The following is a 19,979-nucleotide window of genomic DNA, read 5'->3' on the forward strand; positions in this document are numbered from 1 at the left end:
GTCAGAATTGGCGGCTTTGTCGTGTAAAAGCCCTTATCTGATCTTCCATATGGACAGGGCAGAATTGAGGACTCGTCCCCAATTTCTCCCTAAGGTGGTATCAGCGTTTCATTTGAACCAACCTATTGTGGTGCCTGCGGCTACTCGGGACTTGGAGGACTCCAAGTTACTAGATGTAGTCAGGGCTTTGAAAATCTATGTAGCCAGGATGGCTGGAGTCAGGAAAACTGACTCGCTGTTTATCCTGCATGCGCCCAACAAGCTGGGTGCTCCTGCTTCAAAGCAAACTATTGCGCGCTGGATCTGTAACACGATTCAGCAAGCTCATTCTGCGGCAGGATTGCCGCATCCTAAATCAGTAAAAGCCCATTCCACAAGGAAGGTGGGCTCTTCTTGGGCGGCTGCCCGAGGGGTCTCGGCTTTACAGCTTTGCCGAGCTGCTACTTGGTCGGGTTCAAACACATTTTCTAAGTTCTACAAGTTTGATACCCTGGCTGAGGAGGACCTTGCCTTTGCTCATTCGGTGCTGCAGAGTCATCCGCACTCTCCCGCCCATTTGGGAGCTTTGGTATAATCCCCATGGTCCTTACGGAGTTCCCAGCATCCACTGGGACGTCAGAGAAAATAAGAATTTACTCACCGGTAATTCTATTTCTCGTAGTCCGTAGTGGATGCTGGGCGCCCGTCCCAAGTGCGGACTCTCTGCAATACATGTATATAGTTATTGCTTAACTAAAGGGTTATTGTTATGAGCCATCTGTTACTGAGGCTCAGTTGTTGTTCATACTGTTAACTGGGTATGGTTATCACGAGTTGTACGGTGTGATTGGTGTGGCTGGTATGAGTCTTACCCTGGATTCCAAATCCTTTCCTTGTAATGTCAGCTCTTCCGGGCACAGTTTCCTTAACTGAGGTCTGGAGGAGGGGCATAGAGGGAGGAGCCAGTGCACACCAGATAGTACCTAATCTTTCTTTTAGAGTGCCCAGTCTCCTTCGGAGCCCGTCTATTCCCCATGGTCCTTACGGAGTTCCCAGCATCCACTACGGACTACGAGAAATAGAATTACCGGTGAGTAAATTCTTATTTTTGTATCGGGGTGTGCTGATTTAAATCAACTTGATTTAAATCACGATTTAAATCACACATGATTTAAAATAAATAAATCATAAATAAAAGGTTTTTTTTTTCCCAATGCTGTACATGTGTGGAAAGAATTAGAGGATAGTTTGATGAAATTAAGGCTCAGATTTATCAAGCCTTGGAGAGTGATAAATTGCACGGTGATAAAGTACCAACCAATCAGCTCCTAACTGTCATTTTTTCAAACACAGCCTGTACCATGTCAGTTAGGAGCCGACTGATACTTTATAACAGTGCAATTTCTCACTCTCCAGGACTTGATAAATCTTGACCTAAATCTGGACAAACCAAGCATGAAGACATTTTTGGACCACTATAATCAAGCATTGGGACCTGCACATTTTCTTGCTTACTTGAGGGACCCACGTTACTGTGGTAGTTGTCTAACTGCAGAAGAAAAGTTAGAAGCTGTAGAAAAATATCCACATTCAAATACCCTTCTACCAGCACTAGTTAAGTTCCAAGCAAAAGCAACCCTGTTTATTGACCTCTTGTTTGACCACAATGTTGTGTCAACGGTGGCACCAATAGATTGGTGGAAAATGCGCGTTGGTTCAGAAATTGTAGTTGGTAATGAGAATATCATGATAGCAGTAGAGCAATTGCTAACAGCTGCAGCATCATCCTCTTCAGTACAAAGAATATTTTCCACATTTGGTTTGGTGCAGTAAAAACTGAGAAACCGCTTAGGTACTGACAAAGCTGCAAAACTTGTATTTCTCTTTAAGGTGTTCTAAAAACCTAATGTGTAGCAATTCAGATTTACAAATCAGGCAGTTGGCAACTATTGCAACTTTTAACATCATTGCTGTTTCCTTCCTTCTGCAGTTTGTGTGATTGGTGTGTAGTTTGTGGTGCCGTGCCATGCCATGATTCATAGTGACACTCTCAAGCCATTTAAATTAAATATATTAAAGTTACAGTATTTTAAAAGAACTTTGTATTATTGTTTTTACTTGGTTTTTTGGTTTACTTTATCATCTTTATAAAAATCCAATTGAAATAAATTAGAGATTTTTTTTATTTGTAATTGTTTTTTTAATTGTTGTAGTTAAATAATTTAAATAAACCCTCACAATTAACATGGAGTATAATTGAAGTTCTTAGCACACATTTGCGCAACTATGCGGGCCCATGTACCGCGGCCAGGTGACTTATTTGCGCAAATGTGTGCTAAGAACTTCAATTATACTCCATGTTAATCGTGAGGGTTTATTTAAATTATTTTCTCTATCGTCCTAGTGGATGCTGGGGTTCCTGAAAGGACCATGGGGAATAGCGGCTCCGCAGGAGACAGGGCACAAAAAGTAAAGCTTTAGGATCAGGTGGTGTGCACTGGCTCCTCCCCCTATGACCCTCCTCCAAGCCTCAGTTAGGTTTTTGTGCCCAGCCGAGAAGGGTGCAATCTAGGTGGCTCTCCTAAAGAGCTGCTTAGAAAAGTTTAGCTTAGGTTTTTTATTTTACAGTGAGTCCTGCTGGCAACAGGATCACTGCATCGAGGGACTTAGGGGAGAAGAAGTGAACTCACCTGCGTGCAGGATGGATTGGCTTCTTTGGCTACTGGACATTAGCTCCAGAGGGACGATCACAGGTACAGCCTGGATGGTCACCGGAGCCTCGCCGCCGGCCCCCTTGCAGATGCTGAAAAGAGAAGAAGGTCCAGAATCGGCGGCAGAAGACTCCTCAGTCTTCTTAAGGTAGCGCACAGCACTGCAGCTGTGCGCCATTGCTCTCAGCACACTTCACACGGCAGTCACTGAGGGTGCAGGGCGCTGGGGGGGGGCGCCCTGGGCAGCAATGAAAATCCTTTTTTTGGCAAAAAATACCTCACATATAGCCTCCGGGGCTATATGGAGATATTTAACCCCTGCCAGAATCCATTTTTAAGCGGGAGATGAGCCCGCCGAAAAGGGGGCGGGGCCTATCTCCTCAGCACACAGCGCCATTTCCTCACACAGTTCCGCTGGTCAGGAAGGCTCCCAGGCTCTCCCCTGCACTGCACTACAGAAACAGGGTTAAATCAAGAGAGGGGGGGCAAAATTTGGCGAAATTGTGATTTTATAAAAGCAGCTATAAGGGAGCACTTATTATAAGGCTATCCCTGTAAAATATAGCGCTTTGGTGTGTGCTGGCAAACTCTCCCTCTGTCTCCCCAAGGGGCTAGTGGGGTCCTGTCCTCTATCAGAGCATTCCCTGTGTGTGTGTGCTATATGTCGGTACGTGTGTGTCGACATGTATGAGGACGATGTTGGTGAGGAGGCGGAGCAAATTGCCTGTAATGGTGATGTCACTCTCTAGGGAGTCGACACCGGAATGGATGGCTTATTTATGGAATTACGTGATAATGTCAACACGCTGCAAGGTCGGTTGGCGACATGAGACGGCTGGCAAACAAATTAGTACCTGTCCAGGCGTCTCAAACACCGTCAGGGGCGTTAAAACGTCCTTTTACCTCAGTCGGTCGACAGACACAGACACGGACACTGATTTCAGTGTCGACGGTGAAGAAACAAACGTATTTCCCTTTAGGGCCACACGTTACATGTTAAGGGCAATGAAGGAGGTGTTACATATTTCTGATACTACAAGTACCACAAAAGAGGGTATTATGTGGGATGTGAAAAAACTACCTGTAGTTTTTCCTGAATCAGATAAATTAAAGGAAGTGTGTGATGATGCGTGGGTTCCCCCCGATAGAAAATTATTGGCGGTATACCCTTTCCCGCCAGAAGTTAGGGCGCGTTGGGAAACACCCCTTAGGGTGGATAAGGCGCTCACACGCTTATCAAAACAAGTGGCGGTACCGTCTATAGATAGGGCCGTCCTCAAGGAGCCAGCTGACAGGAGGCTGGAAAATATCATAAAAAGTATATACACACATACTGGTGTTATACTGCGACCAGCGATCGCCTCAGCCTGGATGTGCAGAGCTGGGGTGGCTTGGTCGGATTCCCTGACTAAAAATATTGATACCCTTGACAGGGACAGTATTTTATTGACTATAGAGCATTTAAAGGATGCATTTCTATATATACGAGATGCACAGAGGGATATTTGCACTCTGGCATCAAGAGTAAGTGCGATGTCCATATCTGCCACAAGATGTTTATGGACACGACAGTGGTCAGGTGATGCAGATTCCAAACGGCACAAAGGTGTATTGCCGTATAAAGGAAGAGGAGTTATTTGGGGTCGGTCCATCGGACCTGGTGGCCACGGCAACTGCTGGAAAATCCACCGTTTTTACCCTAAGTCACATCTCTGCAGAAAAAGACACCGTCTTTTCAGCATCAGTCCTTTCGTCCCTATAAGAGTCATATCTGCCCAGGGATAGAGGAAAGGGAAGAAGACTGCAGCAGGCAGCCCATTCCCAGGAACAGAAGCCTTCCACCGCTTCTGCCAAGCTCTCAGCATGACGCTGGGACCGTACAGGACCCCTGGATCCTACAAGTAGTATCCCAGGGGTGCAGATTGGAATGTCGAGACGTTTCCCCCTCGCAGGCTCCTGAAGTCTGCTTTACCAAGGTCTCCCTCCGACAAGGAGGCAGTATGGGAAACAATTCACAAGCTGTATTCCCAGCAGGTGATAATCAAATTACCCCTCCTACAACAAGGAAAGGGGTATTATTCCACACTATATTGTGGTACTGAAGCCAGAAGGCTAGGTGAGACCTATTCTAAATCTAAAAAAATTTGAACACTTACAAAGGTTCAAATCAAGATGGAGTCACTCAGAGCAGTGATAACGAACCAGGAAGAAGGGGACTATATAGTGTCCCGGGACATCAGGGATGCTTACCTCCATGTCCCAAATTTGCCCTTCTCACTAAGGGTACTTCAGGTTCGTGGTACAGAACTGTCACTATCAGTTTCAGACGCTGCCGTTTGGATTGTCCACGGCACCCCGGGTCTTTACCAAGGTAATGGCCGAAATGATGATTCTTCTTCAAAGAAAAGGCGTCTTAATTATCCCTTACTTGGACGATCTCCTGATAAGGGCAAAGTCCAGGGAACAGTTGGAGGTCGGAGTAGCACTATCTCGGATACTGCTACAACAGCACGGGTGGATTCTAAATATTCCAAAATCGCAGCTGTTCCCGACGACACGTCTGCTGTGCCTAGGGATGATTCTGGACACAGTCCAGAAAAAGGTGTTTCTCTCGGAAGAGAAAGCCAGGGGGTTATCCGAGCTAGTCAGGAACCTCCTAAAACCAGGAAAAGAGGCTTCCTACGAAGGAATTCCATTCGGCAGATTTCACGCAAGAACTTTTCAGTGGGATCTGCTGGACAAATGGTCCGGATCGCATCTTCAGATGCATCAGCGGATAACCCTATATCCAAGGACAAGGGTGTCTCTCCTGTGGTGGTTACAGAGTGCTCATCTTCTAGAGGGCCGCAGATTCGGCATTCAGGATTGGATGCTGGTGACCACGGAGGCCAGCCCGAGAGGCTGGGGAGCAGTCACACAAGGAAAAAATTTCCAGGGAGTGTGATCAAGTCTGGAGACTTTTCTCCACATAAATATACTGGAGCTAAGGGTAATTTTATAATGCTCTAAGCTTAGCAAGACCTCTGCTTCAAGGTCAGCCGGTATTGATCCAGTGGGAAAAACATCACGGCAGTCGCCCACGTAAACAGACAGGGCGGCACAAGAAGCAGGAGGGCAATGGCAAAAACTGCAAGGACTTTTCGCTGGGCGGAAAATCATGTGATAGCACTGTCAGCAGTGTTTCATTCCGGGAATGGAAACTGGGAAGCAGACTTCCTCAGCAGGCACGACCTCCACCCGGGAGAGTGGAAACTTCATCGGGAAGTTTTTCCACATGATTGTGAACCGTTGGGAAATACCAAAGGTGGACATGATGGCGTCCCGTCTGAACAAAAAACGGGACAGGTATTGCGCCAGGTCAAGAGACCCTCAGGCAATAGCTGTGGACGTTCTGGTAACACCGTGGGTGTACCAGTCGGTGTATGTGTTCCCTCCTCTGCTTCTCATACCTAAGGTACTGAGAATTATAAGACGTAGAGGAGTAAGAACTATACTCATGGCTCCGGATTGGCCAAGAAGGACTTGGTACCCGGAACTGCAAGAGATGCTCACAGAGGACTTATGGCCTCTGCCGCTAAGAAGGGACTTGCTTCAGCAAGTACCATGTCTGTTCCAAGACTTACCGCAGCTGCGTTTGACGGCATGGCGGTGGAACGCCGGATCCTAAGGGAAAAAGGCATTCCGGAAGAGGTCATTCCTACCCTGGTCAAAGCCAGGAAGGAGGTGACCGCACAACATTATCACCACATGGGGCGAAAATATGTTGCGTGGTGTGAGGCCAGGAAGGCCCCACGAAGAAATTTCAACTCGGTCGATTCCTGCATTTCCTGCAAACAGGAGTGTCTATGGGCCTCAAATTGGGGTCCATTAGGGTTCAAATTTCGGCCCTGTCGATTTTCTTCCAGAAAGAATTGGCTTCAGTTCCTGAAGTCCAGAAGTTTGTCAATCGAGTATTGCATATACAACCCCCTTTTGTGCCTCCAGTGGCACTGTGGGATCTCAACGTAGTTCTGGGATTCCTCAAATCACATTGGTTTAAAACCAGTCAAATCTGTGGATTTGAAGCATCTCACATGAAAAGTGACCATGCTCTTGGCCCTGGCCTGGGCCAGGCGAGTGTCAAATTGGTGGTTTTTTTTTCTCAAAAAAGCCCATATCTGTTTGTCCATTCGGACAGGGCAGAGCTGCGGACTCGTCCCCAGTTCTCTCCCTAAGGTGGTGTCAGTGTTTCACCTGAACCAGCTTATTGTGGTGCCTTGCGCCTACTAGGGACTTGGAGGACTCCAAGTTGCTAGATGTTGTCAGGGCCCTGAAAATATAGGTTCCAGGACGGCTGGAGTCAGGAAAACTGACTTGCTGTTATCCTGTATGCACCCAACAAACTGGGTGCTCTTGCTTCTAAGCAGACTATTGCTAGTTGGATGTGTAATACAATTCAGCTTGCACATTCTGTGGCAGGCCTGCCACAGCCAAAATATGTAAATGCCCATTCCACAAGGAAGGTGGGCTCATCTTGGGCGGCTGCCCGAGGGGTCTCGGCTTTACAACTTTGCCGAGCGGCTACTTAGTCAGGGGCAAACACGTTTGTAAAATCCTACAAATTTGATACCCTGGCTAAGGAGGACCTGGAGTTCTCTCATTCGGTGCTGCAGAGTCATCCGCACTCTCCCGCCCGTTTGGGAGCTTTGGTATAATCCCCATGGTCCTTTCAGGAACCCCAGCATCCACTAGGACGATAGAGAAAATAAGAATTTACTTACCGATAATTCTATTTCTCGGAGTCCGTAGTGGATGCTGGGCGCCCATCCCAAGTGCGGATTATCTGCAATACTTGTACATAGTTACAAAAATCGGGTTATTATTGTTGTGAGCCATCTTTTCAGAGGCTCCGCTGTTATCATACTGTTAACTGGGTTCAGATCACAGGTTGTACAGTGTGATTGGTGTGGCTGGTATGAGTCTTACCCGGGATTCAAAATCCTTCCTTATTGTGTACGCTCGTCCGGGCACAGTATCCTAACTGAGGCTTGGAGGAGGGTCATAGGGGGAGGAGCCAGTGCACACCACCTGATCCTAAAGCTTTACTTTTTGTGCCCTGTCTCCTGCGGAGCCGCTATTCCCCATGGTCCTTTCAGGAACCCCAGCATCCACTACGGACTCCGAGAAATAGAATTATCGGTAAGTAAATTCTTATTTTTACTATCCGTGTTCTTAGTGCTAGGAGTGTGCATCTGCATCCAGCATAGTATTAGAAGCCTCAGCAATATAGCACCTCCTGATGTCTTTAGTAATAGGATGTGCAATCCAGGTCACCCTCCTTTTTCCACTATATTTGTGTATATATTGTACACTGGAAGGCAAGGCTTCCTTCCTCTGGTATTGGCACTCCTCCCATTCACCCTCAGGTGTTTTAATTAGCTGGGTTCCTGCATTTCAGATCACACATTGATAAGGCACTATTTAGAGGTAAGTCCTGAATAAATTTATAGAATGTGATAGTATTAGGAATGTTAGGGACCCATGTGATGAAGTCACCTGGCCGCGGTACATGGCCCTCATATTTGCGCAAATGTGTATTAAGAACTTCAATTATACTCCATGTTAACTGTGAGGGTTTATTCAAATTATTTTTACTATCAGTGTTCTTAGTGCTAAGAGTGTGCAACCGCATCTCTCTTGCTCCAGCATATGTAAAATGTACCCTCTTATAATTTGTTGTCTGTAATGTGCATTTTTATTTTTGGTAGGATCATGTCAGACCTACTAAGCCTAATGTGTCACCAAATACTGTTCCACATACCAAGTGTCCCTTTAATTTTGTATTATGGAGTGCTAATGAACCCCATCTCTTTCAGCAGCTGCAAGAGTTAACAAGACCATTTCTGCAGTTTGTACTTGCCTACTAGTTATATATATATATATATATATATATATATATATATGTCTCTATGTAGCAATAGGCGGCACTCACAGGACTAATAGCTTCAAAGCAACGGAAGAGACAAAGAAGTTTTTTCTTTGTCTCTTCCGTTGCTTTGAAGCTATTAGTCCTGTGAGTGCCGCCTATTGCTACATAGAGACTGTTTAGACCCGTACAGGGTTTCTTTGGATGGCACCCAGGCAAATTCTGTTATTCAGCTGAGTGCCGGTGCGGACAGAAGGGGTATGTATATATGTGTGTGTATGTATGTATGTATGTATGTATATATGTGTGTGTGTATATATATATATATATATATATATATATATACATACATACATACATACATACATGCATGCATGCATGCATACATACATACATACATACATACATACATACTGAAGAAAAGGACTGCGGCACTCAAGGACTTTTGAAGAATCACTGTATTAAGTGCAATACATCGTTCATCGACGTTTCGGGGATTTTAACCCCTTTCTCAAGATGTGGTAGATGTGTGTCTCTACCACATCTTGAGAAAGGGGTTAAAATCCCCGAAACGTCGATGAACGATGTATTGCACTTAATACAGTGATTCTTCAAAAGTCCTTGAGTGCCGCAGTCCTTTTCTTCAGTTTGTGTTCATTTGATCCTGAGGGCACCAGGGCACTTCATATCTCCCATATACAAGAGAGTGCCGGGCTGTTGATACTATTATTTATTTATATATATATATATATATATATATATATATCTCTCTATATATCTCTATATAATGTTACTGCACACGTTCTGTTGTAATGATCTCATTCTGTGCAGCGAGGAGCTTCTGTCATCTAAGTGCCAGAGAAAGTCTTCCCGGCTGTAATTGCTCATTAGTACTGTGCTTTAGGACAAGTCAGTCTCATCATGCACACTCTTGTTTTCTTTTTTTCTTTGTTGTGCTGATATAGGTACTTACAAGCAGACCTGGAGACGTTTGATCTAAGAGAGCTGAAGAGTGAGTTTGATGTAATTCTCCTTGAACCGCCACTAGAGGAGTATTACAGGGAAACTGGCATTGCCGCTAATGAAAAGTGGTGGGCTTGGGAAGATGTAAGTTATAAGGAAATGCTAACTGGATCAGATCTGAAACAGTGTTTATTTCTGTGACCTAAGTAATATCTTACTAGGTGGCTAGTGACATTGTGCTTAAAAATGAGTTCTTTTTTCGGATATGTGATATTCTGTGACTGAATTGGGAAAGCTGTAACAATACATGGTAAGCATGCTGATGTTAGAACTTGTGGGTCTTGGCAAAACGATTAGGATTGTACAGCCAGTGCAGAAGGAGCCATCGCTGCTTGTTATACGCGTACAATAAACGTTTGTGTGGTTTTGTTTTCGGTTTATCTTCACCATGCAGTGTCCAATCTTCTTGTCCTGTCACCATACACCTCTCCCAGATATTTAGTGGTTCTGCTTTTCTCTTCCTGTTATATAAAGGCATTTTAAAACTATTCAGGATGAATGCGGTCAACCAAAAGGCTTGCCATCTATGGCTTTAGGTTGCACACTTATATTTGGCATCAATACAATGTACGTGGATATATTAATGGCAAGACAACATAATCTACTAGGACATTTGGAAACATGGACCCCCTCCTTTTAAAAATAAATGAAATAAAAATCTTATTTTTGTTCATTTTAGTTATTTTGAATTACCCACAGCTTGATAAGTAATTGTCCATAATGTGCTAAACCTAGCCAGTGGTCTGGGAAACACTTCCTTTATAGACGTCACGGGATGCTTTCAGCATTGCAATGGACGGGATGCCAGCGGTCACATGATTGACGCCGGAATCCCAACACCACTCAGGAGACCTGTGCCGGAAGACCGACATCCTGAAGGTAAGTATCGGGTAGACTTTTAGGGTTAGGGCGCAGCTTGGGGGCGGGTTAGGGTTAGGCACAAGGGAGGGGAGATTAGGGTTAGGCACTAGGGAGAGGTTAGCCCTAGCCGCCACCCCCACAGGGTTAGGGTAGGTGAGTGGATGGGTAAAAATATTTACCCCCTCACCTGTTGGTATCTTCAATGTTGGGATGCTGGTGTCGGTCATGTGACCACTGGCATCCCGAAGTCCCGGGATAGCATACGGAACCCATCGTCACAGGTCTGACAATTAATTTTAGTTTGTTACATACGGTATTTAACTAAACATTTTTCAGCATGACACTGCACAGGATCCATTGTGTCCGGGATTCTGTAATAAAGGAAAGTGATCTTGGTAGTCTTATTATACAAGGAAAATAGAAATATTTGCAAGTAAAGGGGTAGATATACTTTCATGCATGCACATACAGATGTAGCCAGGCTCAGCTCACCCGCGATGCGTGGGCGTATGCATTGCGGGTGTGATTAGCTGCGACAATTCGCAGACGCATAATATAAAGTCTAAGGATCGCGCATGCGATTATGCTCAAGTGCCCGCGAACGTGTCTGCACACTGCAGCAAACGAGTATCAGGCGTGTCTAGTCTCGGCCAAGCAGAGCGTCTAACCTGTGGGTAATTCCTTTCCATAGATATTTATACTACTGGAGTAGATGACTATGAACTTTAAACATGCGCCTTCTTATAACTTATGTACAGATGTAGCCACGCTCAGCCTGTCTGTGTCTGGGTGCGCCTGCAACTTATTTGTCGTAGTGCTTGCGCATGTTTGCAGACGCTTGCGTACATTCGCACCCGCGATCCATAGACTTTACATTATGTGATCATGGGTGTGAATAGTCGCACCCGCGAGCAGCGATGCATACGTACACATTACAGGTAAGCTGAGCCCGGCTACATCTGCATGCGGTACATATGCAGTTTGCCCAGGTTAAGCACTTACAGAATGGTTTGCCTTCCTATAGGCATATCAAATAATAAATGCAGTTGTGTATATGATACGCTGCAGGTAGTGCGCATTGTTACTTAGGTTTCTCCAGGGGTCACCTGGAGAAAGTCAGAAGCCGAGCAACCACAATATGGGAACAGATGGTGTATCTTCCCCTGGGATTTTTGCTTTGACCACAGGTTAATCTGGTCACCAACCTGTTAGAGGAAAGAGATTGACCCTAACCCTTACTATTTGTCTGCTATATTAAAGGAATCCATTTCATGAAAATAATTGGATTCTGCTTCAGTGAACAATGTTTTAATCAATGTCTTTTCTTTGTTTCTCCCTTCTTTTATCTATCACTGCATGTAAAGGCAGCGCTACAGCACACTGACCCTTCTGTCCTAGCATACACCTCCTTCTTACAGCATGGTACCTTTCATTCCATGGCTGTACGCTGCTTCTAAATAAAGAACAATTAAACAAACCAATATAAATCCCAAATCCAGCAGAAGTTATCCTAGTACTGCGAGCTGTCTTTTCTGTCGCATCTGACTACTTATACAGTATCCCCAGTAATCTAAATAAGCTTCTGCAACACACAGTATGCAAAGAGAGTGATTACCCATGATACACTTAGGTTTTTGTTATTAATGTAAAACATCTGTTGCATATTAGCAGTGTTATTATTATATAATATCTGGTACTACAGAGCTGTCGTAGATTATCAAATGTCTTCACTCTCCCAGATATATTATCCACTTGTCCGTGCGAATCAACATCTAAAATGTCATTTGTGTTGTAGATAATGAAGTTAGATATAGAAGGCATTGCCGGCCAAAGAGCCTTTGTTTTCCTGTGGTGTGGCTCTGGAGAAGGTCTGGATTTCGGCAGAATGGTAAGCCTTAATGTCGTCCTCCTCCATTAGGGGGCTGCAGCTGGTGGCTGCTTCCTGAGTCACTTATCACACGCATTTGACAAATGAAGTCTGTTATGAGGTTTCTGGATGCAGGTGGGTGAGATAATGTGTCAGAATGAGCTGGATTCCATGTTACTAGCATGACAATAGTGGTGCTGTTCTGTGGGCCATGTGGATATAGGGGATAATTCAGACCTGATCGCTAGAGTGCGTCTTTTGCATCCCTGCGATCAAGTAGTCTCCGCCTACAGGGGGAGGGGGAATTCCCTGTGCAGGTGTGCGATCGCATGTGCAGGAGAGCTGCACAAACAGCAGTTTTTGCAGTCTCTGCGCAGCCCAGCACTTACTCAGCCGCTGCGATGATCGGGGCCGGAGCTGACGTCGCAAATCCTCCCACAAAACTCCAAGTCTCTCCTGCGTTTTTTCGGACACTCCCTAGAAACGGTCAGTTGCCACCCACAAACGCCCTCTTCCTGTCAATATTCTTGTGATCTCTGGTGCGATCGGATTTGTCGCACTATCCCGGCGCTCACCGCCGAGCCTACGCATTGCGGTGCATGCGCAGTTCAGACCTGATTGCCCGCTGTGCGAAAACGCACAACAGCGATCAGGTCTGAATTAGCCCCATAGTGCGCATTGAGGCAGGTGTCTCATAATACTGTCTGAGTGTACTGCATCCCATTTATCCAAGTAAACCAAGTAACCAAGTAGTCCAAGTAACCGAGTTTACATACAGCTAGGATTTATTGCCATTTAATTTTCAGGAGGAAGGTAAATGAACAGTACATAATTAAATCCTCTGCTCTTAATTATTGCTGTGAATAGATATACAGGTTGAGTATCCCTTATCCAAAATGCTTGGGACCAGAGGTATTTTGGATATCTGATTTTTCCGTATTTTGGAATAATTGCATATCATAATGAGATATCATGGTGATGGGACCTAAGTCTAAGCACAGAATGCATTTATGTTTCATATACACCTTATGGGGGTCATTCCGAGTTGTTCGCTCGTAATTTTTTTGTCGCAACGGAGCGAATAGTCGCTAATGCGCATGCGCAATGTCCGCACTGCGACTGCGCCAAGTAAATTTGCTATGCAGTTAGGTATTTTACTCACGGCATTACAAGGTTTTTTCTTCGTTCTGGTGATCGTAATGTGATTGACAGGAAGTGGGTGTTTCTGGGCGGAAACTGGCCGTTTTATGGGAGTGTGCGAAAAAACGCTACCGTTTCTGGGAAAAACGCGGGAGTGGCTGGAGAAACGGAGGAGTGTCTGGGCGAACGCTGGGTGTGTTTGTGACGTCAAACCAGGAACGACCAGCACTGAACTGATCGCAGATGCCGAGTAAGTCTGGAGCTACTCAGAAACTGCTAAGAAGTGTCTATTCGCAATTCTGCTAATCTTTCGTTCGCAATTTTAATATGCTAAGATTCACTCCCAGTAGGCGGTGGCTTAGCGTGTGCAAAGCTGCTAAAAGCAGCTTGCGAGCGAACAACTCGGAATGACCCCCTATATACACAGCCTAAAGGTAATTTTAGCCAATATTTTTTATAATTTTGTGCATTAAACAAAGTGTGTGTACATTCACACAATTCATTTATGATTCATATACACCTTATACACACAGCCTGAAGGTCATACAATACAATATTTTTAATAACTTTGTGTATTAAACAAAGTTTGTGTACATTGATCCATCAAAAAACAAAGGTTTCACTATCTCACTCAAAAAAGTCCGTATTTCGGAATATTCTGTATTTCGGAATATTTGGATATGGGATACTCAACCTGTATATATATTAAAAAAAAAAAAAATTCTGTGAATTCACTGAATAATTAATTAAATTGCCTCTAGGTGAGCTTCCCCCACCTGTAGAAATGTAAATGTGTGCCCACACTGTTTCCTTCCCTGTTCCGTTACTTCCCAGTCATTGCCGGAACAGCTGCATGTGCATGTCTTCCCTGAGCCTCCCAAGAGCAGGTCGGGTAGCATGTGTTTATACAGTTATTGGACCGATGCAATGGCAGTCCAAAGAGGTATTGCTATTAGGGCCCACTTGTGACCTATAATTCATCGTGGTGCAGGGCTTATAATAAAAAGGCCATTCTATAGAGTTAATGCTTTACTTTATTCATTAGAATTAAAGGCTCGTTTGTGACAGTGTAAGTTTTCGTTTGCTAGTGTATTGATGATTTTGCATACAGATGTGTCCTACAGTATATCTGACCTCAATACACCATGCAGTGTGAGATGCCTGGTGCAAGTTATACGCCAGATCCCGCGCTGCTCTGCTAACATCGGGCGTTTGTTTTTGCAGAAAATGCGTCCTAGTCATGACTAGGACACACAAGGGGACTGTGCAGATTAGTGTGATATGACACTTGTATATCTTTGTGTCACTGAGTCTGTATACGGAGCAGAACAGAACATGTATTGGAAAAAAGATGCGGCTGCTACATTGTAGCACTTTGTGTACAGATTCAGAATCTCATTCGCGCACACACAATTACACAAGTGTCATATATTAAATTAATCAGCACAGTCTCCTCATGCATCCTAGTCACATTGCATTGCGACCAAGTAGCATTTTTGGCAAAAAAAGACGCCTGGCGCTAAAAGATTCTTCAATGACCTGGCTTGTCAAAAAAGTGGCTGTTTGGTGCGACTGCAGCAAAGTTGTATGTATATCTGTATATTGTTCTAACAACCTTGTTATGATCTTCAGTGTTTGCGAAAGTGGGGTTTCAGGCGATCAGAAGACATTTGCTGGATAAAAACAAATAAGGACAATCCTGGGAAGACGAAGACCCTGGACCCTAAAGCAATCTTCCAGAGGACAAAGGTACTGCATTCCTGCGTGTCACTGGAATAAAGAATTGCTGCAATACACAAGATTGTGTCTAAACTTGAGAAATAAATTAGTTACATATTTATAGTACAAACTTCAACATTTTTTACATCACAGAGATTCTCTTTTGGGTGTCAGAAAGCCGTGGACATGCTGCAGCATTTGTGAGAGCGTGTGTTTTCTTACAGTCAGCACATTTTATGAGTTACTGGGTATATAATTAATTTCCAAATAAGGTGGAGGCGTTGGGGGTTTGCTACAGTGGCTTATTTGATCAGAGATCATCCTCTTCCTACTCATTGTTGGTAGTAAATGTTTCCCATACTCTTTTAGTGGTCATTGTGTGTAGGGCTATGCTGCATCTGCAAACCTACATCAATGTCCAATCACTGTAACTCCACATTCTACCCATTGTTTCCACAGGAGCACTGCCTTATGGGTATTAGAGGAACAGTACACCGCAGCACTGATGGCGATTTCATCCATGCCAATGTAGACATTGACCTCATTATCACAGAGGAGCCAGAAATAGGAAACATTGAAAAGCCTGTAGAGATCTTTCACATTATTGAACATTTCTGTCTCGGACGGAGACGTCTCCACCTCTTTGGAAGAGATAGCACCATTAGACCTGGTGAGGATTAGTAGCTGTTTTTTTGTTGTTTTTGTCTGGGTTGTTTTTTTTCTTTAGGGGGAGGGGGGGGGGGGGGGTTATTTTTTTCAGTAATGTATTTCTTCTATGCATTATTCCCAACATTATGTTTGAAAAGGTGGAGACAACCTGTTTTAACTTGAGCTCATGCTATCTTTCTGGCATTTGCATAGTAGAGAGTTGGAGGGAGCCCCCCTCACACCTCTCACTGGCAGCTGACTAGTCGGTCACAGCCTCACTTGTTTTTTTGGAGCTGACCTCAGGCACTGTCCAGTCCTGTGCAGTACATCTCTCCACTTACTGCATTGATACTAATCACATATGTACTCCCCGATAAGAGCTTTCCTTTGCAACTGCCGCACTTTCGGGTTTCTGCCCCGGAGTGTCTCTGCGCATGTGCATTAGCTCGGTGGCCAGGTGTTAGTATTTATCGGAGATGCGGCCAAAGCCTGAAAACATCCGTGGCTTGATTTGGACAATGTTTTCACCTTTGGACCCTTGGTGATGTCTTCTGAAGTCCTGTCGGCTGTTGTGGCTGCAACTTTACCCTACTCACTGTTAACTCTCACTGACTATCACTAGTAGCCTGTTTAATGATAACTAAACTGACTGCATAACATCAATCTGATGGACTACCTTTAAGTAACTTGTATTAATAATCGAATAATTGATACTAACCTCTGTGACCATTTGTGAGTAACTGACTATATTTTACTTACTGACAATATGTGAGTAACTAACTATTTTACTGACCAAATGGATGTTAGTAACTGACTGGAGGAGATGTATTATACCTTATAAGGACAATTTGAGAAGTTGCCCGTAGCAACCAGCTAATAGCGATAATTTATGTAGCATAATCTGGTTGCTATGGGCAAGATTACCTGTCCTCTTTAGAAGGTTTTTTTTACCTATTTTTCTTTCTATACAGTGTACTTATGCTGCTCTGTGTTACATGCCTCTAGCCAGTGTTATATGATTATCTGACTGTATGGGAGGCTCTCTCTAGCCCAGCTGATTTATGGTGGATGGGTCCGCAGTGCATCCTTCTGTATAATGTGTTGATGCATCGGTTTCAGAATTTCACTGCTAGCTCCATACAACAAGGGAATTAACACGTTCACTGCTGCTCTTTAATGCAGTTGTACTCAATATCCATGTTCTTGATGATTTTGTTAATCAAGAGATTAACTTGTTCACATCCTCTCTATTAGGATACACTAACAAGGGTTTAAAGTAATCATGGTATTCAATAAATCCCTTATTAACCCTTTGTTACTTATAGGCCATTACAGTATGTATTAGGGAAGAGGCGAAGTGAGGGCTGCTGAGGTGACATGGCATATTTTACTAGTATGGTATAATTAGTGTTGCATTTGACCACTTCACTGAAATATGTAAGTTTTACAGTAACTTTTATTTCTTACGGTTTTGTTTTGTCTTTCCTGTTCTTTTGCCAGGCTGGCTTACCGTGGGACCTACTCTTACAAATAGTAACTTCAACACCGAGGTGTATACTTCATATTTCAGCGCTCCTAACTCAACTCTAACTGGGTGTACTGATGAAATTGAAAGACTTCGACCAAAAACACCCCCACCTAAATCAGATCGAGGGTTTGGTGCATCTAGAGGTGGTGGCAGGGGTGGGCTTTCCGCTGGTAGAGGAGAAAGAGGTAGAGAAAGGAACAGAGGAAGTTTCAGAGGGGATAGAGGAAGCTTCCGAGGACGTGGAGGACCACATAGAGGAGGATTTGCCCCTCGCTAATTCATTCCTTTTCAAGGCTTTTAACTTTTTATGTTCACCAAAACATAATTGTGTTAGGATTTTTTTTTAAAATTGAGATGTAACTTTTCAAAATCTGTGGATATACTGTAAAGCTGTGTCATCCTGGTCAATAAATGTGTTTTTTACTTAAATGTGACTATTTTAAAAGTGCTTATTTTGGATATTGCTAATGACGGAGCAATGTGTACTGCCTAGCAAGCAAATCACTACCAGTTGATTCTGCTTATGTATCTAAAGGCAGGTACACACTAGACTATTTTGAACCGATAAAGATTTCACTTGAAATATCCCCAGCTGCAGAATGAAAGATAAAAAGTATACACACTGAACGATAGAGTGAACAAGATCGTTCAGTGACGTCACCTCTCCCATTCCTGGACATGCAGTCATGAAAGATATAGCCTAAATTGGACTGCATGTTCAGTTGATAAACGATAACGACCTGCGGGAGCAGGCATCATTATCGCACATTTTAAAGTGAGAAAGACAGACAAAAAAACTCTCTTTGGGAGCACTCTTTTGTAATAATAAAGTAAGTGAAATGAATGAAAAAATTCTGAATGTGCGAATAATATAAAACTTAACCTTTAATTGATTTCCCAATAAAATCTGACATTATTGTCTTAGAACAGTTATATAAAAACTTGATTGCTTTTTTTTAACACATAGGGGTATATGCAATTGCGGTCGAACGACAATTTCGGGACTTTTTCCCCAAAAAAAAAAAATTGACAATGCAATTCAGTACTTTCCGTCAAAAAAACGGACTTTCAAAATTCGACTTTTTGAAATTCGACTTTTGTCAAATTCGACTTTTCTGCAATGATACAAGTGCTGCAATTCGACAAAAGTATATTCAATTGAAGTTTGGAAATTCGACAACAGTGCTTTTAGACAGTAAATTCGTAATTTTCAATCCGCCACACTTTGGTGGGTGAAACTAATAAAAAAAAATTAAAACAAGTTTTTTTTTGTGGTTTTTTTTTCTTGGTAATAGCATATCTATTTATATTAGAAGGGATTAGGTACTTGGTTTGTCTTTTTTGGAGGCACAAGTATTTTTTATATATTTTTAAAAATAATATTTTTATTTTTATTTTTTTAGATGGAATGGTAAAATCCCAGAAAAAAATGCCGTGGGGTCCCCCCTCCAAAGCATAACCAGCCTCGGGCTCTTCGAGCCGGTCCTGGTTCTAAAAATCTGGGGGAAAAATGGACAGGGGATCACCCGTATTTTTAAAACCAGCACCGGGCTCTGCGCCTGGTGCTGGTGCAAAAAATACGGGGGACAAAAAGAGTAGGGGTCCCCCGTATTTTATACACCAGCATCGGGCTCCACTAGCTGGACAGATAATGCCACAGCCGGGGGTCACTTTTATACAGTGCCTTGCGGCCGTGGCATTAAATATCCAACTAGTCACCCCTGGCCGGGGTACCCTGGGGGAGTGGGGACCCCTTCAATCAAGGGGTCCCCCCCCCCAGCCACCCAAGGGCCAGGGGTGAAGCCCGAGGCTGTCCCCCCCCATCCAAGGGCTGCGGATGGGGGGCTGATAGCCTTGAGAAAATGACATGAATATTGTTTTTCCCAGTAGTACTACAAGTCCCAGCAAGCCTCCCCCGCAAGCTGGTACTTGGAGAACCACAAGTACCAGCATGCGGGAGAAAAACGGGCCCGCTGGTGCCTGTAGTACTACTGGGGAAAAAATACCCAAATAAAAACAGGAGACACACACCTTGATAGTAAAACTTTATTGCACACCTGCCGACACACACATACTTACCTATGTTGACACGAAGCAGTCGGTCCTCTTCTCCAAGTAGAATCCACGGGTACCTGAAAATAAAAGATAATTATACTCACCTGATCCAGGGTCCAGAGATAAATCCTCGTACTTGTCAAAACAACAAAACGACCACCCGACCAGCGGACTGAAAGGGGTCCCATGTTGACACATGAGACCCCTTTCCACGAATGCAGACACCCCCGTGACAGCTGTCACAGAAGTGTCTCTTCAGCCAATCAGCGAGTGCAACGTCCTTGCATTCTGCTGATTGGCTCTGTGCGCGTCTGAGCTGTCAGACAGCGCATCGCAAAGCCTCTCCATTATATTCAATGGTGGGAACTTTGCGGTTAGTGGTGGGGTCACCCGCGGTCAGCGGCTGACCGTGGGTAACCCCGCCGCTGATGGCAAAGTTCCCACCATTGAAAGTAATGGAGGAAGCTGTGCGATGCGCTGTCTGAGCTCAGACGCGCACAGCCAATCAGGTGAGCGCTACGACGTGGCACTTCCTGATTGGCT

At 44.1% G+C, this 19,979-nt stretch overlaps 1 protein-coding gene across 1 annotated transcript in view; it reads left to right on the top strand.

The window, feature by feature from the left end:
* The window catches only part of METTL14 (methyltransferase 14, N6-adenosine-methyltransferase non-catalytic subunit), a 94,156-nt gene extending 76,346 nt beyond the window's left edge, over window positions 1-17,810 (top strand). The window contains exons 7-11 of the mRNA XM_063920225.1: window positions 9,561-9,702; window positions 12,275-12,367; window positions 15,119-15,235; window positions 15,665-15,875; window positions 17,354-17,810. Coding sequence (XP_063776295.1) covers window positions 9,561-9,702; window positions 12,275-12,367; window positions 15,119-15,235; window positions 15,665-15,875; window positions 17,354-17,658 — 868 coding nt within the window. The 3' untranslated portion in view covers window positions 17,659-17,810. The remainder of the gene's footprint in view (window positions 1-9,560; window positions 9,703-12,274; window positions 12,368-15,118; window positions 15,236-15,664; window positions 15,876-17,353) is intronic.
* Window positions 17,811-19,979: the final 2,169 nt, after the last annotated feature.

The sequence above is a fragment of the Pseudophryne corroboree genome, chromosome 1 (genome assembly GCF_028390025.1).
Source record: "Pseudophryne corroboree isolate aPseCor3 chromosome 1, aPseCor3.hap2, whole genome shotgun sequence".
Taxonomy (NCBI): domain Eukaryota; kingdom Metazoa; phylum Chordata; class Amphibia; order Anura; family Myobatrachidae; genus Pseudophryne; species Pseudophryne corroboree.